This window comes from Sminthopsis crassicaudata, chromosome 1 (assembly GCF_048593235.1).
Source record: "Sminthopsis crassicaudata isolate SCR6 chromosome 1, ASM4859323v1, whole genome shotgun sequence".
Taxonomy (NCBI): domain Eukaryota; kingdom Metazoa; phylum Chordata; class Mammalia; order Dasyuromorphia; family Dasyuridae; genus Sminthopsis; species Sminthopsis crassicaudata.
Window position 1 is genome coordinate 70,697,400 of NC_133617.1, and position 23,291 is coordinate 70,720,690.

The 23,291-nt window shown below is 42.4% G+C and overlaps 1 protein-coding gene across 7 annotated transcripts in view; it reads left to right on the forward strand.

Annotated features, from left to right (window-relative positions):
* CACNA1A (calcium voltage-gated channel subunit alpha1 A) overlaps positions 1 to 23,291 on the forward strand; it is a 255,371-nt gene that overhangs the window by 176,892 nt on the left and 55,188 nt on the right. For 6 of the 7 annotated variants that reach the window (XM_074286630.1, XM_074286464.1, XM_074286895.1 and 3 more), the window contains exons 24-32: positions 3,275 to 3,334; positions 5,069 to 5,175; positions 13,328 to 13,427; positions 16,203 to 16,363; positions 16,948 to 17,085; positions 17,845 to 18,046; positions 18,878 to 19,042; positions 19,279 to 19,389; positions 22,286 to 22,369. In XM_074286630.1, the coding sequence (XP_074142731.1) occupies positions 3,275 to 3,334; positions 5,069 to 5,175; positions 13,328 to 13,427; positions 16,203 to 16,363; positions 16,948 to 17,085; positions 17,845 to 18,046; positions 18,878 to 19,042; positions 19,279 to 19,389; positions 22,286 to 22,369 (1,128 nt within the window). The remainder of the gene's footprint in view (positions 1 to 3,274; positions 3,335 to 5,068; positions 5,176 to 13,327; positions 13,428 to 16,202; positions 16,364 to 16,947; positions 17,086 to 17,844; positions 18,047 to 18,877; positions 19,043 to 19,278; positions 19,390 to 22,285; positions 22,370 to 23,291) is intronic. The other variant, XM_074286801.1, reaches the window with a different exon arrangement.

Genomic DNA, 23,291 nt, shown 5'->3' on the forward strand with positions numbered 1-23,291 from the left:
TGTGTTCATGTTATTGCTTTCCTCTCCCCCAGTGGAATATAAGATTCTTCATAAAAGAGATTTTCATTTTTTAGTCTCACTACCCAGCACAGTGTATGACACTGTAAATACTTAAGAAACACATGGAGAATGAATGGATGGATGAATGAATGAACTATTTAATTAGTTAATTTCCCTTCTCTAGAGCCTATAATGGCCTCTTATTATTGGTCACTTCAATCCAAATTCTTCTACCAGATCTTCAAAGTTTTCTACAATCTAGTCTCACTTCATTTTCCATTATTTATTCTTTCATATGACAATTATTTAAGTTCTTAATATGATAAGGGTATTATTGCCAGGACTATGTAAGACATTAAAAAATTTGTGGGCTCGTCCCTACTCTCCAAGAACTAGCCATAGCCCTCCCTCCACCCATCTACATGTTCATTTCCATCTCTGAATCTTTGCTTGTGCTGATTACCCATTTTCCCTTCTCAATCCATTTCAGTCCAACTTGCTGTATAAGTCCTGTTTTCTCCCCCACTGCTGAACTTCCCCTTATTCTGAAGCACCAGGGCACCTGTATTCACTGTCACATATTTAGGCACTCATTGTGTGGTATATGTATCACTCTTCCCTCCTGAATTGTACTATTAACTTCTTGAGATCCAGGACCATATTTTTGTATCTGTGTATCCCTCAGAGGGGTGGGCATATAGTATTCACTTAATTAGTGATCTGTTGATTGACTGAGCTGAATTGTAGAAGTCACCTAATCAATAGAATTTTATTAAACCTAGAGATCTTTAGATCTGGATAGTGTGCACAGATTTTAAAGATCACATGCTTTTATTACCTCAGCAAACCATTTCTAGCTCCCTTAGTACCCTCAGGAGTTCCAGACAGATGGTAGCAAGGAAATACAGAAGTCAACCTGGCTTTGGGCCATAAGACTGAATCTATTATCATCTTGCCTTGAGAAGCCTTCTTCCATTCTGTAAGTAGCATATTCCAGGGGACTAGAGAAAAAGAAAGGGTGTCTGGTGATCAGGGTGCTGGAATGGCCTCATGCTGGGGCAAGTTTGCTGGAATGCCTGCCCCCACATAGGCTTCACTGCTCTCTTCAAGAGTCTTTCTTATCATATCTCTTTCTGTTATACAATGAGAGCTGCACTTATTGCTCCCTGCTATGGCTCAAACAGGAGATGGATGGATGGGTCAGTACTAGTGGCTGTGAGGTCATCTTCTGTAGGATAGAATTGCAGAGTTGGAAGTAGCATAAATGGGGAGAAGAGAAGGAGAGGACAGAGAGGAAGAGGTGTCCAGATGGCACAGAGGATAGATAGAATGATGAACCCAGAGGCAGGAAGAATTGATTTTAAATCCAGTTTCAGACACTTACTAGCTATGTGATCCTAGGCAAGTCACTTAACAATTCTCTGTCTCAGATTCTCCATCTGTAAAATTGGAATAATAATAGCACCCACCTCCCAGGGTTGTTGTAAGGATGAAATGAGATAATATTTATAAAGTACTCTGTAATCTTAAAGCAATATAAAAATACTATTATAATGTATATACACATTATAATATTCACACACATGCACACACAAATTTACACTTACATTTGTAAATGCTAGCTTTCAAGTCTCTAAGTATTAACAATTAAGGGGTGGTGATTCTTGTTGTCTCTTGACAAGGGGATGGGGATTCTGTGGAAGACTGAAGGTGGAAGTAGAAGGTAGAAAGTGAGTTGAAGGGACTGGAATGGGGGTGGTGTCTCACCTCACTGGAGGGGAAGGGTCCTTTCTGAAATACACTCCCATATGGGATAAGATGTGCACCTATTAAGAAAGATCAGGACCTTGTGATAAATTTAATCTGGGAAGAGTTTGTGCATTAGGCAGCCATCCTATCTGAGAAAGTATATCTTTATAAGCAGCACCCTGCCCCAGGAGAAAGGATTTGTGAGTTTCTAGGAAAATCTGGTACCCAGATTGTGGGAGGGAGAAGAGAAATGACATAGAGAGAGAGAGATGAGATGGTCTTTGAGAAGACTGATCATACTGAAGGTATGGAATAGGACTGGGCCACTGGGCCACAAGGAAATGTCTACCATAAAATACTGCTTCTACCAATATGAATTTCCTCATGAATTAATACTTTTAAGTTCAAGGCATACCAGGAAAAAATGAAGAATAGAGAAAGATCTATAAGAACAATTACATAATGATTGAGATTAATTGTACTAACTTGACACTTTGGAAGCTGTTTAACACCCATGAGTGACATAGACAGAATAATTAAGGAACAGATAAAAGTAGGGTTAATAACTCAGAAACTAAAATTCAAAATTGATTGGAAGGAAAGAGAAATAACAAAAATAAAGCAAAGAAAGGCCTTTTAGGAAAATGAGTAGTAAAAGAAATTTGAAAAAAATCGGAAATTAAGGGAAAAGGTTTTGAACAAATTACTTAATTGGGAAAGAAAAGGAAGAGAATAGGGAAAGCATAAATAATAATAAAATTTTAAATGAAAAAGGAATTGGTTTAAGTAAAAATCCAAGCACTTGGGAAAGGATAGGCAAAGGAGATCCAAACAAAGGAAAAGCTTCTTTGGAGGGAAAAGATTAGCATCAACATAACTGAAGGCTTATCCACAGGACAGAGTGCCTGAGCAGCACCCATAATAAAGAGATATGAGATGGAAAATAACCTAGCAGAGGATACTGAGGAACAATTCTTGGAGGCTATCTAATCCAACCCCTCTCTCCTCAATTTAACAGATGAGATCCAAAAGGATTTAAATGACTTGTCCAAGGTCACAGGGGTCAGTAAGTTGCTTAGGTCCATTGCTCCATTCTTTTTACCCTGCATGGTTCAAGACCTGACCAACTATCAAGGCTTAAGTTCATTAGTGCACCTGTATCTACATAGATAAAGACTAGGGGAAGAGAAGCTGCAGAAGAAGCATCTGCTCTTTGGAGAGGACTTGCCTTCATTAGAGCAACAAAGCCCAGTTAAATGTTTGGTTTAGCATCTGCACATCTAGAACATGTGATTTTACCTTTTGGAGTTTATTTATTACTGATGTTGGAAAGACATGCTAGTTTTTCTTCTTCAAGCTTTTTTCAGTTTTTCCTCTTCAAGCCCTTGATTAGAGCTCTGCAGGCAAGCAATTCTGATACTAAAGTCACCAAATCCCCACCTGCTTGCAGCACAGACTTCTGGGATGATCTCCCCTTTAGGCTTGTGTCTGGGAATAGCACTCAACCTTGCCTTCTCTCTTCCAGGTGCTGCGGTATTTTGATTATGTCTTTACTGGTGTCTTTACCTTTGAGATGGTGATCAAGGTGAGTTCTGACAGCCAAGAAAGAGAAACCCAGAACTAGTGTGTGGATTCTAGAGCAAAAAGGTCGGGGTGAGAATAGGGCCCTAGCTGAGAGACTTTGACAACTTCCCTCTTAGGATTGCAAGAGTCTACAAAAGCAGAATGTGGCCTGAGCACTGCAGAAAGCAGCTTGGCTTTTTGGGTGCCATGTTTTTGTGTTTGTGCTATGTAATGTAAACTATTATTATTATTGTTGTTGTTGTTGTTGTTGTTGTTGTTGTTGTTGTTGCTATGTTTAAGACACTAGGCTAGGCACTTGGAATCCAAAGATGGGAAGGCAAGGCTAGGGAAAGGAAGAAAAAAGAAGGGAAAACAACCCTTGTGCCTCCCCCTCACCCTTCTGGAGTTTACTTTCTTCTGGAAGTTACAGTAAAGAAACAAGTAAATATAAAACCTTTTGAGAAGGAAGAAAGCACTGGACTCTAAAGACTAGGAGTATTAGGCAAGGCTTCCAGATGCCTCCAGGGGCTCCCTATGACTTTCAAGATCAAACACCAAATCCAGTTTGATTTAAAAAGACTTTCACAATCTTGCCCCTTCCTACCTTTTCTGCTTTCTCACACATTATTCACCTCCATACACTTCATAATCCCCAATCCACCAATATTAACCTCTTTGCTGTTCCTCTAGTTGGACACTCCATCTCTCCCTCTGAGTCTCTGCATTGGCTATCTCCTTATGTCTAAAATGAGCTTCCTCTTCACTTTAATCTCCTGGCTTCCTTCCAGACTCAGCTCAAATCTCTCCCTTCCTATAATCTTTCTCCTACACCCTCCCCCAGTCCTAGAGTCTCCCCCTCTGAGACTGCCTCCCATTTATACTGTCTATTTCTTGTATATACATACGATTTGTGTGTTATCTCTATTTAATTATGAGACAGGAACTGTGTTTTTGCCTTTAATGCATTCTGCCCATTGCTTAGTACAGTGCCTCACACATTATGAGTAGTAAATAAAATGCTTGTTGACTGACTTAATGACAGAAGGAAGTAGTGGCTGACCTATAACTTTAATAAGCATAAGAGTTCATCTTTTCCTTCTTTATCTTAGAAATGGAGGCCAATAAGAAGATTTTCAATGAAAGATAAGCACAGCAATTGCTTTGGGCTGATAATTCAAACTGGAGGGGAGAAAGGTCAGCAGAAAAGACCAAAGGAAGATATAGTTAGGCTGTACATAGTCTGAGGACAAGTCCCAAACAGTTATGGAAGCAATACCCTCAGGCAGAATAATGGAGAATGCAGAACATATCTGGATACAAAGACAGTGGCTACAGGTTCCCTCAGAAGGAACATAGGGACGGAAAATGACCCTCTTTTTCTCCTCCACATCCAAGCAGGGGACTCTGGCTGCTTCTCCTTTCTCGAGATCACTCCTACACTGTTCGCTGCCAGGCATTCAAGAGTAGACATTCTCATTTTTCACTTGCCATGGCCCAGAAAGAGGAGTTTTGACTGGCCCCATATTTATTTCCCCTCTGTCTATCAGGTTAACTCCATCTGCCTTTTACCCCTCCACCAATATGTTCATTCTTCAAAAAAGACAGATAGAAAGTTGAGCACATGTGTACACATCCACATACTACCGCTAATGTGGACAGACACACATCCCAAGAGTCAGTTGCCCTGCCTATCAACCAGGAGCAGGGAGAGTGTATAAAATCACAGGACACTTACTGCCTTGTTCTCTTTGTACAGATGATCGACTTAGGGCTGGTTCTCCACCAAGGAGCATACTTTCGGGACCTCTGGAACATCTTAGATTTTATTGTGGTCAGTGGGGCTCTGGTAGCATTTGCCTTCACGTAAGTTTCCCAGCAAGCGTCCTGCTTGCCTATCCTCCCCACCCCTCCCTGCCTGGGTCTGCTCTCTCCTCTGGCTCAGGGGAAGAGTGCTCTGTAGTGATGGGGCCAGGTGGAATGGGGATAGAGGATGCACCCTGAAGCCAAGGAAGATTTGGATTGGCTTTTTGCATGATGTCCGCCATGGGGGAAAAAAGATCTGTCTGTCTCCCTCATACAGCAATGGTGTCTAACCTCATCACTTAGACTTGTTGCTGTGTTGCTGGTCTCAGGCTAGCCTTGCCAGACCATTTCACTCACTCATCCTCCGGGTTCAGCCCTGAGCAGCTGTCTCTTTGGAGTTCCCCCAAAGAGACAATTGGGAACAGAATGCGCATGAGTACTCTGGAGGCCAGAGGCCCTTACATGGTAAATGTGGTGCATCTCCCCCAGGTAAACATGACCTCTCCCTGCATTCCCAAAGCACTGTTTCCTCCCAAGGGCAGTGCTTCATTTTGGTACTCCAAAATGGCCCTTGAATGTCTGAGTACTGGGCAATCATTGAGCCTCCAAGGTGGTGGAAACTCTTCTAGTACAGGACAGTCCACACCATAGATCTTTGGGCTGAAGTGAGCAGGCCTTGGTGGCATCTTGCCAAGCTTCCTGAAGTTTGATTTCTGTGACACTCATAGTAGCGTCTTCGTGGGCAGTTCCATGAAGTAAAGGTTTCTGAATCAGATCTCTCCCAGGTTCTTTACCCTGAAGTTATAATGGCCTTTAGCCTTCTCTTTCCCTGCGCACCTTGTCTTTAATCCCTAATAGACTATTATGGACATGTCAACAAGGTCAGTCACTACTCAACAAAAACAGTACCTGGTTTGGAGGCCAAGAGTTCCTAAAATTTTGCAAGGTGGTCTGTTTTCAATGGAACCTTATGTAGGGACCTTAAATGAACCACCTTTCATTTCTATATCAGAGACAAGTTTATGTGACTAGATCTGAAACATTAGTATGCATCTCCTTATTGAGTGAATAAAGACCAAAAATTCTGATTTGCTCTGAGCTCAGCAGATAAAAAGAAAAAGATTCTTGGGGCAGCTATGTTGACACACATAGATAGAGCACCAAGCCTGGAATCAGGAGGACCTAAGTTTAAATATGGCCTCAGACACTTAGTAGCTGTATAATTCTGGGCAAGTAAGTCATTTAGGCTTCATTATCTTAAAAAAAAAAAAAAAAAAAAAAAAAAAAAAAAAGAAAAGAAAAAGAAAGATTCCTGGGGCAGCTAAATGGCTCAGTGGATAGAGTACCAGCCCTGAATTCAGGAGGACCCGAGTTCTAATCTGGTCTCAGACACTTAATACTTCCTAGCTGTGTGACCCTGGGCAAGTCACTTAACCCCAGCATCAGGGAAAAAAAAAAAAAAAAGAAAGAAAGAAAGAAAATTATCTTGCATGTACTTTGAAAAATAAAAAGCTATTTAAAAAGAAAAGAAAGATTCCTTAATGGAGCCAAAAGTTGAGTATCCAGATTCCTGGTATTTCTGGTTGTGTCTTCCTCAGTCAATATTCTCTCTCTCTCTCTCTCTCTCTCTCTCTCTCTCTCTCTCTCTCTCTCTCTCTCTCTCTCTCTCTCTCTCTCTCTCTCTCTCTCTCTCTCTCTCTCCCTCTCTCTCATTTCTTTTGATGTGAAGCTGGCTCTCAGTACTCATTTTTAATTGGAGGGTTTGGCTCTACGAGGGCTAGGGTAGAAAGATCCTCTATAAATTAGTGTGGCAGCTAAAAAAAGTGAATCCAGATTGGGGAATGAGGTTGTTCCCATCAGAATTCCTCATGAGTAAAAAGGCCCAAGCATCTCTCTGACTTTTCAGGCTATCATTAAGTGGTGATCTGTGAATCTCTATGTAGAAGGAAAAGGGCTGCTTCTTGTCCAGTAGGGGTCTCCCTCCTTGAAGAGTTGTTCATCTCCATACATCCATTCATTCCCATTATTCATAAGCACTTAGCCCAAATCCTTTGCATGTTCTGTGACAATTATCCAATTCCCTCAAGTATTCCATCATGATCCATATAGGTGACTATTATTCTGGGGGTGTTAGTTGGGTATGGCTTCAGTAGAATTGTTTTTGTATTTACTTCATCAATAAATTAACCAAGATTTTCTTTTCTCAACCTTTACCAACACTGAAAATCTTCAGCCTAGGAATCAGCATTTCCTGAAAAATGTTTCCCTGTTTCCTTCCAGTGGGCAAGAGATCTCTTACCTATATAATGGACAGATGCAAAGGAAACCAGCACCTACCCTCTCTGAGCCTCAGCTTTACTATCTAGGAAGGGTCAGCCTAGATGATCTCTGAGGTTGTTATATCTAAGTCCTAAGGCCCTATGTTTGCACTAAATGTGGTACACACAGTGTACTGTTTTACTGGTTTTCTCTTGAACCTCTTGCCCATCCTGGAGAGTAACTGCAGGGAGGCCTTTAGGAAGTCATAGAAGCTACTGGCTTACCCATGAGTAATGGAAGGGAGGGGGTTCCTAATTTAAAGGACCTCAGACTATCTACCTTAACCATGCCTAATTAATCTTTACAAAACTAAATGTGGTAGATTTTTTTCAAGTTTGGTAACCTCTTAAGCACACATCGTAGAGTTTCCAAGCTGGAACAGGCCTTTAGATGTCACTAAAATCAACCTTCCATTCTTTCATGGCACAGAATCCTAGAATCCTAGCTTGGGAATCCAGGGGACCTCAGAGTACATCTGGCTCAGGTCCTATCTAAATACAGTTCATTGCTTTGCAACTAATACCGGTCTGGAAGTCCAAAGACCATTCCCAGATTATGGGAACTTGGGCAAATAGAGGAAGCATGATCAGAAGATCCAGCTCCAAATCTTAGCTCTAATACTTACTACCTATGTGATCCTGGACTCTTCTCTTGCCCCCTCTCTGAGCCTCAGTTTCTCTAGTTATCCCTGAAGGCTGGATGACTTCTAAGTCTCTTTAGGTGCTAGCATTCTGGAATTCTGTTGTTGGTGAAGAAAAATATCTTAGGCAATCTTACTTTTACTCACCCTGTACAGGTAGTTTTTACTTAAAATAATCTTTAAATATCAACTTGTGGGTTTACACAAAAGAGCAATTAGAGGGGTGATTCTTCATTTTACAAAGGAGTTACTATAAGAATCTTCTAAATATCAAGTTCCCTAAGTACATTTAAAATAAAATTAATTATAAAAATTAGATTTGCACTCAGTTTCTCAGGAACTCAACTCTTTTGTAATTTGAGCTATACCTCAAAACTCTAGTGGAAAACAAAACCCAATTTTTAGAGATTTTTGTTTTGAGGTATCCTAAAGCTTCCCTCCCCTTACTATCCTCAATTAGGCTAGTGATCTCAAGAAGCAAAGAAGAGGCTTACAGATAGGAAGGATTCTGGGAGTTCCTTTTAGTATTCTGTATTCTTGCAAGGACCTGAGTTTAAAGACTGACTGTGTTAATACCTATGTGACCTTGGACAAATAATTTAACATTTCTGAGTCTCAGTGTCCTTAGATGTAAAATAGGTCCAGACTAAATTATCTCTAAGATCCTCTCTATCTCCTATAATTCTTTAAGTTGATCCTATTTTCTAGGGGAATCCAAGAAATTGAGATGGGAGGGAAAAGAAAGCTTTTACTTTCTCTGAGAATTTCTAATGGAAATATTAGGCTTTTTGGAAAGGTGCTGACAGGTTCAGGATCAGTATAGAGCTGTAAGTAGACCAGGCATTGTCCCCGAGTGGAGACTCTTAATCCCATTCTCTCTTTCAACTCCTAAGAGAATGAAAGACCGTGGAAACTCTCTAGCTAGTTGCATGTTTCAAATCTTCTATCCTAGCAAGATCCCCTGATTTTCCTCTTTCCTTTTAAGTATCTCTTGGAGCACTTGGCTGCCAATGAGAAAACTGAAGGAGAGTCAGGGCCTCTCTCAAATCAGGTGCCTTTGTTTCTTTGCCTTCCAACTTTGTACCTTTTGATTCAGCTATATTATTCTATCCCGAGAACCCTTTTACTTACAGACCACCCCCCAAAAATGGTGATAATAAAGCCAAAAGCTGTTAGCAGTCCATCTCCTCACTTCAGGATCCTCCAGCTTCTTTACTACAGGCAGGAAAATCAGAAGCCAAATTAAGTATTATCCCTTTAGGACTCTGAAACTAATCCCAAGAGTCCATTGCTATACAAAAAGGAAAATGGAATGTAAAGATTTGGGATACCAGGGCAATCCATAGCTAGATAAATCAGCTAAAAAACCCAGCTCTGTGATTGGGCTGAAGGCTTAGATTAGGTCTCAACTTCAGCAGTATGCTTTTCTCCATTGTTGCCCTTCTTTCTTCTTCTCTCCAAACACCAACACCTAGAGTATATATGTTGCTCTTGTGTGTACCATTAACTGTGTCATACCCACTGTTATTTACTCCATCACTCAAGGCTCAAGGCAGTTTCATTAGGGCCAGGCAATGGACATTTCTCAACAGCTGGAGTTTTATTATGCCTCAGTCCCCATCCACTGCCAAGAGCCATCTGGATCTGTTGCTCTAGCCAGTGGAAAGGAGGGCCCAGGGAAGGCTGATCATCCTCCCATCTCCTCTGACTGAAGCAAGAGTGGCAATGATGCTAATCATGGCCAGGCTGGGCACCTCTCAGCTCAGAGCCTACCCTGGGCAGCTTCCAGATGCTGCTTTCTCTTCAAAGGTCCTTCTCCAGCTGTCTATAACAGAAGCCAGTGTTTGGCTAACTTAGAGAATTTTTGAGATATGGAAAAGGAGCATAAGCTGTTGCCCATTTTTGTGGGTGGGTTTAGGCAGGGGCAGAGAGGAAAGCATTTCAAATTGATCTCCAGAAAAATTTAAGTCCTCCTTATGGGTCCAGGATATGAAATTAGAACCATCCCAGGAATCTTTGGTCCTTCTCCATTGTGTTAAAACAGTTGGTTTCATCAGCATATTCTCAAGACCTTCCAAGTTATTTGTTAAAGCCACTGAATAGAACTCTCATTAACAGATGGCCCTTTTCCCCAGCCTTTCTAGTAGCTGACTTTATTTCCTGATCTGGTTTGGGGCCATCTTTGCCATGCCCTAAGTAATTAATTCTCCCTTAAAGAGTACTACAACTGGATTTAATTTCTAGACACTAACTCCTCTATCTGTTTGATCTTGGGCAAGAAAGTCATTTAACCTATCTGACCTCAGTTTTTTCATCCATAAAATGTGGGATTTAGCCCAGTTAACCCCCATGATCCTATAATCCTTTTTTCTCTCCAGAAAAATCCATTCCACTTGGGGCAACAACCTAAGAGGGACTTCCCTATATGGCCTAGGCCCCCAGCTAAATGGTGTCTTACTAACAGGCAAACAGCTCTAGCTCTTAGTAAGGCCCTCCAGGTGGCCTTGGGAACCTTGAACCCTTCTGATATTTTTATCCATGGGGAAGTTACATTAGCTGTGGAGTAGTGCCTATTAGAACAGGGAAATCAGAATATGTCTTGGTAATGGGTAAAGGGCTAAATTTCTCAGACCCTAGTTCTGCTTTTTCTTAACCAAACAGATATCTCCTTGTGTTACTGAAGCCAGAAAGCATGCTTAGCACCCAAAACAACCCCTAAAATTAAAAAAAAAAGTATAGGCATTTTCTTACTTCCAAAATCAGAGCTGAAGTCCAGAGAAAAATCCTCATGCCAGAGCAGGGAGAAAGGTGTTGTTTAGGCATGTGTTGTGTGTTTTTTCTTTTGAGGTCGCTCACCTCTACTTGTCTCTCCCTCTCACCGCCACGTGAAACAGGAGTACTGCACGGTAAAGTCTCTCTTTCTGTCTCTCTTTTTCTTCCTCTCATTCTCTCACGTTCACTCTAATACACTTCTTTTATTTCTATGTTTTCTCTTTTTCTATGTTTGTGGTTGCCTACTTGTTACTTTGAGTCATAGGGTCTGGGACTCAATGTCACCCCACTACACGTAAATGCCAGGGAGCGTCACAGAAACGCTTACAAGAGGCTTTGAATCAAAGATTTAGGTTGAAAGCCAGGATTCCTGGCTCCTTTATTGACCCAGCCACTGACTCAAGAATTTTTCTGTGATGTGTGCCTCATGGAGATGAGGCTAGTGAAAGAAATAATAAATGTATACAAAGAATTTCAAGAGTATGGATGAAGAAAGATAAGGGAAAGGTATGTCCTTACCAGATTTTATCTTCATTTACTTTAGAGGAAATAGAGGAAGGTAGGTAAATTTCATCTGAAGAAGATTCTTCAGCCTCCATACATAAGAGCAGTGCCCCACCCCCATCGTCACCTCTACTCCAGGGAAAGGCATTCATTCTGTTGGTACCTCTGCCCCTTGGAAACATTAAGATTGATGCACTGCAAAGTTAGTTCCTAATCTACCAGGAGTAGATGACCCCAGAAATTTAATTCTGCCCTACAGAATGAGGAGAGCTTGCTTCATGTCAGATAAAAAAGAGCTAAAGTTAATCTTAAGGCATTTTAAAAATAGATGGTTGTAACTCTCAGGTTGTTTCTCAGGAAACTTATGGTAACTGGGAAATAAGCAATAGCTCCAAGGCTCTGGAGGAAGGACCTGGATTGGCACTCTAGTTTTCCTGCTTATGCAGTGGCACTCCTACCTTTAGGAAAGAGGAAATCTCTTCCTCAGGAAGTGTCTTTTTTTTTTAGCCTTCCATTTTCCTTCTCAGAAAAAGAAAAGAAAGCCTAGGGATGAGTAGGTATCTAGAAAACAAAAGATCTTTTTCACTCTGTCTCCTATTCAGTTTCTCTTACTAACCAAGTCATAATAAAAGAGCTGTCTGTCTTCCTTTGGAAGCCCTTCCAAACAGCTGTCCAAGGTCCTGGACTAGAATTTTCTTAAGGAGCTGTCTAGTAAGGGGTAAGTCTGTGTCACTTAGAGTCCAAGCTACCAGAGGCAGTAAAGGAGCCATCGTCCACCATAGACTTAGCAAATTTTATTTGGAATTCTCTAGACCCTGTGCTTGTTGGTTGTGAGCTGGATTGGCTCTAGGCAGCATCTTCAGATGCCTTTAGTCCTTCAGAGGAGAGAAATATGAAGTCCGTGAGGACAGTGACCCCAATTAGGGAAAACACCAAGGCCAAGCAGAAGCCTTGACTTCCACCCCAGCCAACCCAATCTTTGTTTTTTGTGTGTGTGTTTTTCCTAGGAAGACCTTCAAGCTATTTAAGGTTTAGCATTTGATTGAAAGAGCAATTTACCACCTCTCTGTAGTTCTTTTTAAGATCTTGGGACACTTTTGTTTGTGAATGGAGATAGGAAAGAGGCAAATATGTAATCTACATCTTTGGTCCCTTCTTTTTGTGTCCCAAAGAGGAAAGCCAGAAGACTTTAGAATCATTGACAGACAAGATTGTCAGAAAATAGTATTTTACTGTTAGAGAGTTTCAGGATCACTAATATATCTAATATATCTTCCCTAAAGTTTAATGGAAGAATTTATATTCCTAGGCCAGAAGCCTTTGACAGTCATTGACAGAACAATAGCATTTTTAGATCAGAGGACCTCAGAATCACAGATTCCAAAGCCAGAAGATTTAGAATCACTGACAGATTGTTAGTACAGAAGCACCCTAAATTCCGGGGACCTTAAAATTATTGCTGTCTTCCCTAGAAGCTATATTCCATCAAAAGGGCTGTCTCAGGATGCAATGCGTTCTTTGTCACTGAAGGTATTTTAAGTAAGGGCTGGATGAATACTTATTAAGGATTGTCATTAAAGCATGGGGTGGGCTAGATAACCTCTGAGAAATCTTCCAATTCCCAGAAGTTTGATTTTGTGATTTTGTGACAGTGTATGTAGGCAGGAGTTTGCACACACAGCTGCCTCAGGCACTGGGGATTAACAGGGTTCATGGAGCCCATTCTGGTAAGTGCCAATGTTTCAAAAAGCCCCAGAGCTGAGAACCACAAGGAGTAAGCTTCCAACATGTTCCATGCCAAATGGGAAGCTAACCCATTTCTCATCCAAGCTGGGGAAAATCAAGTTCACTTAATTTCCACATTTTTGAGCAAACCATACTTTTTGAGGGTGGGGGCTTTGTAGAACCAATTGAAGACTCCTATGCTGACTGAGTTTTGCTCTCTCTTGCCCCCTTGTCCTTAATTGTTCCCTACAGTGGCAATAGTAAAGGGAAGGATATCAACACGATTAAATCCCTTCGGGTCCTCCGAGTGCTGCGGCCTCTGAAAACTATCAAACGACTGCCAAAACTCAAGGTGAGTTGGGAGCTGGAGGACTTGGACTACTGTAGAGCACAACCATGGCCCATGGGCATCACTGAAAACATGAACACTTTCACCACAATCTTGCAGAGACAGCTCTGAGTCAGAAGGCAGAAGAGCTAGGTGTCTAGTCTCACAACAGTACATGACTGTGTGACCTTGAACTTCTCTATGCCTCCATTTCTTTGGCTCTGTGGTGGGAGTAAGGACAGCTAAGTAGTGGAGGGGGTAATGTCAGGCCTAGAGTCAAAGAAAAACTCATCTTAGTGAGCTCAAATACAGCTTATTACTAGCTGTGTAACTCTGGGCAAGTGATTTAACCCTGTTGGCTTCAATTTCCTCATCTGTAAAATGAGCCAGAGAAAGAAATGGAAAACTATGCCACTATCTTTGCCAAGAAAACCCCAAATGGGCTCATGAAGAATCGGACATGACTGAACAAGTGATTGAACAACACGATGGGAGTAACAATTCCTGATAGGCAAATACAATAATAAGCTCTCTAGGCTCTGTAAATCACTATTGATTAGAGAAATGTAAATTAAGATAACTCTGAGATATCACAGCACACCTCTCAGATTGGCTAAGATGACAGGAAAAAAATAATGATAAATGTTGGAAGGGATATGGGAAAACTGGGACAGTGATACACTGTTGGTGGAGTTGTGAACTGATCCAACCATTCTGGAGAGCAATCTGGAGCTATGCCCAAAGGTCTGTCAAACTGTGCATATATGCTTTGATCCAAAAGTGTTTACTGGGTCTGTATTCCATAAAAGAGGAGAAAGGACTCATGTGTGCAAAAAATGTTGGTAGCAGCCCTCTTTGTAGTGGCAAGGAACTGGAAATTTAGTGGATGTCCATCAGTTGGAGAAAAATTGAATGTTGTGATATATTAATATAATGGAATATTATTGTTCTGTAAGAAATGATGAGCAGGCTGGTTTCAGAAAAGCCTGGAACGACTTACATGAACTGATACTAACTGAACTGAGCAGAAGCAAGAGAACATTGTATACAGCAACAACAAGATTATATGATGCTCAACTGATAGACTTTACTCTTTTCAACAATGAGGCGATTCAAGGCAGTTTCAATAGACTAGTGATGGAAAGAGCTATTTGCATCCAGAGAGAGAATTATGGAGACTGAATGTGGATCAAAACATAATATTTTTCACCTTTTGTTGTTATTGTTTGTTTGCTTGTTTTTTATCCCGTGTTTTTTCTCTTTTGATCTGATTTTTCTTGCACAGAATGATAAATATGGAAATATATTTAAAAGAATTGCATATTTTTATTGGACTGTTTGGGATGGGGGGAGAGAAGGAGCAAAATTTGGAACATAAGGTTTTGCAAAGGTGAATGTTGAAAATTATCTTTGCATGTATTTGAAAAAGTAAAAATTTAAAAAAAATAAAATAAAATCTAAAAAAAAATCAGTGAGATCACTGAAGATGCCCTTTACATCTATCTGTATAATGAAAAGATCCTTGGATGAGTAGCCAGAACACCTAAGTTTGAACCTCAGCTCACCTACAATTGCAATTACCTGGGTGACCTTAGAAAAATCACTTTTCCATTCTGGACCTTTATACTCTCTTCTGGAAAATGAGACTTGGACTAGATGTCCACAAAGATCTTTTCTAGCTTAAAAACCCATGAGCCTTTGAAAGGCCAAAACTCAACTGCAATGTTAGGGAGAGATGTAATAGTAATAATGATGGTAATGATGTTGTTGTTCAATCATTTTTCAGTCATGTCCAATTCTCTCTGGACCCATTTGAGCTTCTTTTGATAGATTGCCATTTCCTTCTCAAGCTCATTTTAAGTTGAGGCAGTTAAGTGACTTTCCCAGAGTCACACAGCTAGTAAATGTCTGGGGCCAGATTTGAATTCAGGTCTTCTTCTAGACAGTGCTCTATTTATTATGCTACCTAGCTGTTATAATAATTATTAAATAGCTAATTTTATATAATGCTTCCTTATGCAAGCACTATGCTAAATGCTTTATGGTTATTATCTTTTTTTATCCTCACAAGAATCTTATGAAGCAAATGCTATTAATATCCCCATTTTATATATGAGCAAATGGGTTGAATTACTTACTCAGGATCATGCAGCCAGTTAAGTGTGTCAGGGGACATTTGAATTCAAATCTTAACTCCAGACATAGTGCTCCATGTGCTGTATCTGATTCTACCAAGGAGTTGGGAGGAAAGGAATGGGGGAAGCAATAATAAGATAATTCCAAAAATCCACAATTAGGCAGGCAAAAACAATAGTAACTTAAGAAAGAGAGGATAAGTATCAATAATCAAAGAAGGACATGAAACTATCAGAGTCAGAGAAGGCAGGGATTTGGCCTGGCATTGGGGCATTAGTCTGGGAAGGAGAGCTGGCTGAGTTCACTTTCTATACAAGCTCTAAGTAACTTATGTCCCTTATCTTTACCCTAAGACAATATAAAAGTTAAAGTTTTGCCAAAAAGTCAGGAGTGGGCTAATGGCTGAAGGGAGAAGGGAAGGGAGAAGCTGATAGCACAAGATCTCACCTCCCAGATACCCTCCCTTTCCCCTTCTCCCTCCCCCCACCCCGGGGAGACCATGGGAAGTAGGAGCTTGCAGATTAGCTGTCCAGGATAAGGAGGGGGTCTCCTGTTTAGCTGAGTGCATTGCTATACTGCTATCTTCCCTGCTCTCTCAGCCTCAACCCCAGGCCTCCATCCTGGTCCCTGCCTTGACTCCGGGTGCTTGCTTCCCCTCCCCAGGCCGTGTTTGACTGTGTGGTGAATTCTCTCAAAAACGTCTTCAACATCCTCATCGTCTACATGCTCTTCATGTTCATCTTTGCTGTGGTGGCCGTGCAGCTTTTCAAGGGCAAGTTCTTCCACTGCACAGATGAGTCGAAGGAGTTTGAGAAAGATTGCCGGTGGGTGCCCACCCATGCCCTGCCCATCCATCCCCTTCCTTTCCTAAGCTGTCTAGCCCTGAACTAAGAATCCTTCTATTCACGATTCATCTGTGGCTTGAGAGTTGGGATAATGATGGCTTCTCACCCTGATCTTCTGTGGGACCCTATTTTCTGCCTCACTCTTCATTTGGTGAATGACCTTCCTGGCCCCACTCTCTGAAGACCTGTGTCAGACCTGTCCTTTTCCTAGGTGAGGGAAGGAAACAGAAGCTGTGTGGCCTTCAGTGCTGCTCTGGTATCCCAACTTTAAGAACCATCCTTCCCAGGTCTGGGATATAGAGAAATAACTCTGACCACACAGCCCATATTGGGAACTGATACTACTTGGTTTGAAACTAGCCAATCCCCAATCCCTAACCTTCATTCCTACTCTGCCCCTTTCAGAGCACTGGGGATTTCACAACTAGCCCACTCCCAATGTCTGCTCAGGATAAAGTACTTCTCCAATGACTGCCTTTATTTCCTTTTCAGAGTCCAGGGATATGGCTCCAGAGAGCTTCTCCCTGGGTCCATTAATTGTGTACCTCATTCCTCTTTCCCAGGGGCAAGTATCTCCTGTATGAGAAAAATGAGGTGAAAGCCAGGGATCGGGAATGGAAAAAGTACGAGTTTCATTACGACAATGTGCTGTGGGCTTTGCTGACCCTTTTCACCGTGTCCACTGGAGAAGGCTGGCCACAGTAAGGGTTTTGGGGCTCCTGGCTTCCCACCTGGGTGATACATAGGGAGCTCTCTGGGACTGGAAGCAGTACAACCTTTCATCTTCGAGCTGTCTAGTTCAGGACCAGGATGCTTTGTCAGGCCCGCTTCTGTGTTCTTGAAAGTGCCCCCACATATTCATGTTGATCTTGGTCCACTGCCTGCTGCATCTGTGTGTATGTTTCATACGTGGTCAGAAATTCCAGAGGGGACTCTTAGCACAAGGCTCAGCCCCCAAGGGCAGGGAAGTTTAATGAAAAGGGATTGACCACCAGCTCCATTTAGTTCTTAGTGAAGGAGCCTGAAGAACAGTGACTAGTTAAGCAGAGACAGGGCTCAGCTGAGCCAAGGGAGCAGGAAAGGACAGAGAGACAAACAGGTTCCCAGCACTCCCAAACCCAAACACACACACACACACACACACACACATACACACACACACACACACACACACACACACACACACACACACGCCAGGAGACATAGATCTATGATTCACAAAAGCATACCAAGTAGGTTACTCAATTATTTATGAGCCAGTTCTTACATCCCTAAATTGTTTATTTCTTCATATTTCTTTGATTCCAACTTTTGTCATCATCTTTTCCCATCCTTCCCATCTCAATTTAATTCCCTCTCAACCATCCTGTGCTACTTCCCTCCTTTTGTTCCCTTTATCTCTGCCCTATACCATCTCTTCCTTTCCTCTTCTTGTTATCCTCCTTCCCTTCTTTTAACAGGGTTCTCAAACACTCAGTGGATGCAACTTTTGAGAACCAGGGTCCCAGCCCTGGATACCGGATGGAGATGTCCATCTTCTATGTTGTCTACTTCGTGGTGTTTCCATTCTTCTTTGTGAACATCTTTGTGGCCTTGATCATCATCACCTTCCAGGAGCAGGGAGACAAGATGATGGAAGAGTACAGCCTGGAGAAGAATGAGGTGCAGGCCCCCAATCATCCCTTCCCTTCTTCATTCCAAAATCTAGGGAGTAGGGCTATTTCTACAGGGCACCAGTTATAAGGCAGGAAAGTAAGAAATTCTGGTTGCTAATTCCTTGTCAAGAAAGGAAAACAAGTATAAAAGGAAAACCCTTGGCTTCAAGATCAACAGAGACTGTCCTTGTTCCCCTGGTTCCATCAATTCATTGAGTGGATGATGTAGTCTGGGATTTCTCCAGAAGAGAAAAGAAATATTACTTTAACTACTTTCCTCCTCTTCCCTCTCTCCAAGAGAAAGCCAAGATAAATGAAATCTTTTGTAAGGAAATCACAAAGGGAGGCATGTTAGATATTATCTTTAAATATTCTTGAATAGTAATTATAGCATAGCTACCTCTTCTGTGAAGGGCACAAAATCATAGAAAGCTGGGGAGCCAAGGAAGAAATTTCTTTTTTGGACCAGATATCTAGACTCATGCTCAAACATCTAGAATCCATAGCTGTAAGTCATTGGTTCATGGTTAGAGCTGTCCCTGGGACTCTGCATGGTTTAAACTGGTGGTTGGGACTGAAGAAGTTGGAAAACTAGATACAAGATAACTAAAAAAATTGAACCAAGAACTTGGACAGGGAGGAGGGATCACAATGAGATTTGAAGAATAGTAGTGGGGAGGGAGCAGATCCAATGAATGTTAGAAAAGGATAAATGAGATTCCCCTCTCCCCCAGACCATGTACTTATCCACTGCCCTGTGCCCCTCTCCCCCCTCTCTCCCTCCTCTGTCTCCCCTCACCTTCCTTTCCTCACATCAGTGTAACCTTTTTCCCTGCAGAGGGCATGCATTGACTTTGCCATCAGTGCCAAACCCCTGACAAGGCACATGCCTCAGAACAAGCAAAGTTTCCAGTACCGCATGTGGCAGTTTGTGGTGTCCCCTCCCTTTGAATACACAATCATGGCCATGATAGCCCTCAACACAATTGTACTTATGATGAAGGTGAGACCTGACAACCTCTTGCTGGGGAAGAAGGGAAAGGAAAACGCGGGGAAAGGGTGGGAGAGGAGGAGGAACTCCTCAGCATTTAGAGCTGGGGGCTGGTGTAGACCAAAATCCCTGGGCCTACCTTTCAATGAGGGGGAAGACTGTGGGCTCTAGCATTGCCCTACATTCAAAATGAATCGGGCAACCAACTAATTGCCCCCACTTGCCTACTCCCTTTCTCCTTCCTCTAGTTTGACGGTGCCACATCTGCTTATGACAATGCATTAAGGGTGTTCAACATTGTCTTCACTTCCTTATTTTCTTTGGAGTGTCTCCTGAAAATCATGGCATTTGGGATCCTGGTAAGTCTACCCACATACCTGGGCAAGGGAGGGAGGGGGAGTCCAGATGGTTGTCTTAGAATTCATTTCCACAGGCTCCACTGGCCATCTTGCCAGGAATTCAAATTAGCAATCACCTTTAAAGTCTGATTTTTTTATAATCACAATTTGAGTTCATGAAATAGACTCTATTTTACAGAAGAGAGAAGATTTCCATAAAGTCACATACGTGATAAGTTCCCAAGTTCTTTAACCTGAATGGTGGTTCATGTTTAAAAAGTCCTTATCAGTGCTTGTTTGTGTCTGGCACTGGCTTAAGGAGATGAGTCAGTATATTCCTGCAAGAGGACGGAATCTAGAGATTCCCACTTCATCTAAACCATGGGCATTGGCCCATTCTGAGGAGCCAGTCTACTCACAAAGACTCAGTGATCCTCTATGGTCTTGACTGGAACTTCGATAGCACCTGTACTGGGAAACCAAGCCCGATGACATGTGTTACTGGGCCTCTGAATCTCCCCGTCTTCCCATCCAGGAGAAGCTGGGATTATTGCCTAAATTCTCTTGGGTTTGGTTTTTAGTTCATACAAACAAGGTAGACAAATGGCTTCCTCTCAGTTTAAGTCCCTAGTTCACCGTCTAGGAAGAGTACACAGTAGGAAATGAGCAGGGGGAAAGAGAGAAGAGGATGAGCATTTAATGAGTAGCTGTTTTTGGTGCCAGGCATTGTCCTAAGCACTTTATAAATATTATCTCATTTTATCCTCACGACAATCCTAGTAGGAAGCGAGGCACTATTATTATCCCCATTTTCCAGTTGAGGAAACTGAGAGAGATTGAGGTTGAGTGCCTAGCCCTGGGTTACTCAGGTAATGTGTCTGCAATTACATTTGAACTCATGTCCTCTTGCTTCTAAGCCTAGTGCTTCATCCCTTGAGCTACCTAGCTTCCAGGGAGACTAGAGCAAAAGGCCAAAGGCCTACCAGTGAAGGCATCTAGAATCTAGGGGCTAGATAGTGGAGGAGAGTCCAAAGGGGTTTCTATTCTGAGAGCTGGGACTCTTTATAGGGTCTTAAAGCAAAGGCAGCTTGGGGTGGTGGATTAAAAGCTGGCCTCAAAGGCAGGAAGTTCTGGGTTCAAATGTGGTCTCTGACATACTGTGTGACCTCTCCATGCTGAAAACAACCAACTGACCTGGGTTTCACTCTTACCTAACTCAAGCAACTTAATTTCTCTGGACTTCAGTTTCCTCATCCATATATAAAGATATTGAATTAGATAACTTCTAAGGTACTAATCAGATGTAAATTGATAATTCTAAATTTTAAGCCAGACCTAAGTGTCTTAATCTGCATTTTTGTCATAAGAATCTGGAAATGTTTAGCATCTGGTTTGGATCCCAATGAATTCTGGTAAAAAGCAATATCTTGAATTTGTTGAAAAATTTTTGATTGTTAATCATATGGCCTTGGGCAAATCACTTCCAGGTGCCTCAAATTTCTATAAGGGTTGGGCTCTCTTGCCTCTATGGCCCCTTTCAACTTTATGATCCAATGATCATTACTACTCAATTCCCTGTAGACAGAGATAGGTAGGAAAGAAGTAAGGAAGGGAGGGAGGGAAGGAAGGAAGGAAGGAAGGAAGGAAGGAAGGAAGGAAGGAAGGAAGGAAGGAAGGAAGAAAGGAAGGAAGGAAGGAAGGAAGGAAGGAAGGAAGGAAGGAAGGAAGGAAGGAAGGAAGGAAGGAAGGGAGGGAGGGAGGGAGGGAGGGAGGAAGGAAGGAAGGAAGGAAGGAAGGAAGGAAGGAAGGAAGGAAGGGAGGGAGGGAGGGAGGGAGGGAGGAAGGGAGGAAGGGAGGAAGGAAAGAAGGAAGGAAGGGAGGAAGGAAGAAAGGGAGGAAGTAAGGAAGGAAGGAAGGGAGGAAAGAAGGAAGGAAAGAAGGAAGGAAGGGAGGGGAAGAAGGAAGGAAGGAAGGAAGAAAAAAAGGAAGGAAGGAAGGGAAGGAGGGAGGGAAAGAAGGAAGAAAGGAAGGAAGGAAGGGAAGGAGGGAGGAAAGAAGGAAGAAAAGAAGGAAGGAAGGAGGGAGGGAAAGAAGGAAGGAAGGAAGGAAGGAAGGAAGGAAGGAAGGAAGGAAGGAAGGAAGGAAGGAAGGAAGGAAGGAAGGAAGGAAGGAAAGAAGGAAGGAAGGAAGGAAGGAAGGAAGGAAGGAAGGAAGGAAGGAAGGAAGGAAGGAAGGAAGGAAGGGAGGGAGGGAGGGAGGAAGGGATGTACATGGGGCTTTACCAGTAAGCAGGGACCAAAATACACCAAGCCATGGAGAATACCAATCTATTCCACTTTGCCTTATGGGATTATGTTGAACATTTGAAAGCTTGTTTAGCTCTGGAGGAAAAGCTGGTCAGACACGGGGTCAGAAAAGGGAGTTGAGTAGAGAAGAAATTAGTCAGAAAGAAATCATTTGCCCTTAATGATCCACAAACTGAGCAGAGAATCAAGAGCTTATTGTATATTTCAAAAAAGTTGGAATCCTTCAAATTGTACTATTACTAAAGCACCTCATTCCATTGTAGCCTCCTTGTTGCCTTTTTTCTGTGTTTAATAGGCTGGAATAGATTGAAAGGGCAGGTGAGGGGGTTGGGAATGAGCTCAGAGTATCCCCAGGGGAGAGCGGGGAGAGAATTCTGTGAGTATTACAACCAGCCTCCTGACATGTCCTCCCTCTGCTCTGGAAACAAATCCAAAGGAAAGGTTACCAGACCCAGAGCCTGGCCTGTGAGGCGGGGGGCAGTCCAACTTTTGTTCTCTTCCTCAGTGCTGGAGCTTTGACCATATCTGGGTTTTGCTGTGATTCTTTGTGTTGTGGTCTCTTGCTGGTTGTCCTCCTTGTCTTTCTTTTGTTGTTTTTTTTTTCTCTCTAGAATTATTTCCGGGATGCCTGGAATATCTTTGATTTTGTGACAGTTCTGGGCAGTATCACTGATATTTTAGTGACCGAGTTTGGGGTAAGTGCCACACTAGCTGCTCTCCGGGCTGTGACTGTGAGATAGCAAGGCCCCTTGGGCCCATCCCTTGGTCTGGGCAAAGCCAGACTGAATAGGGCAAGGAAAGCCAACAAGGTGGCCTATTGCTAGCCTGATGGCCAAGAGCGGCTTCTTAGAGAGCTTCAGGAATTGGCTTCTTCAGCCATGTGAGCTAAAAAGGGTACAGAGGGGAAGGGCTCAGCAGTTCTCACTTAAAAGCACAGAGAGGTCAGCTAAGAAACTCAAGGTCTAGGAATGCAGGATGAGAGCTTTTCTTTTTTCCTGCTTCATTATTTCTCAATGATGTGATACCAGAAGTCATATGAAAAGCAACTTGCAAACATAAGTCACTGATTCTGAGAGTTAGAAAGACCTTTCGCAGCCTGTATTGTATACAGCAGCTTAGGAGGGAGAGGGGAGGCCAGAGGGACCCAGCCTGGAGGGAGCATTTGTTATAATCTTCCTCTGGACATCAGACATTTATCCCTATAAGGCCCTGAGAAAGAGAATTGTTATTTCCAGATTGAAGAGCAGGACATCTCCCTAACTGTCCTCCCTATTCCTACTCAGTAGGAAGTACCTAAATAGTATCCTTCCTTCTTCCCATTTCTCCCTCCCTGCCCCGGTACCAATTTGCTCTTTGTCCCATTGTGTTTTAGAAGATCCTAGAGGAACCAGGATCATCCCCCACTTAAGCTGGGTCTCAGTAGGATCCTACCCTGGAAGAAACAACTGTGTCATAATAGGAGGACAGATTTGGACTTTTAGGACTTGGGTTGCACTCCCATGTCAAGTAATTTGACCTCTGTCCCTCAGTTTCCTCACCTATAAAATAAGATAGAACTAGATTTTCCCTAATGTTCCTTCCCTCTCTGACTCTGGTGATCCTAAGGCATTTTCCCAC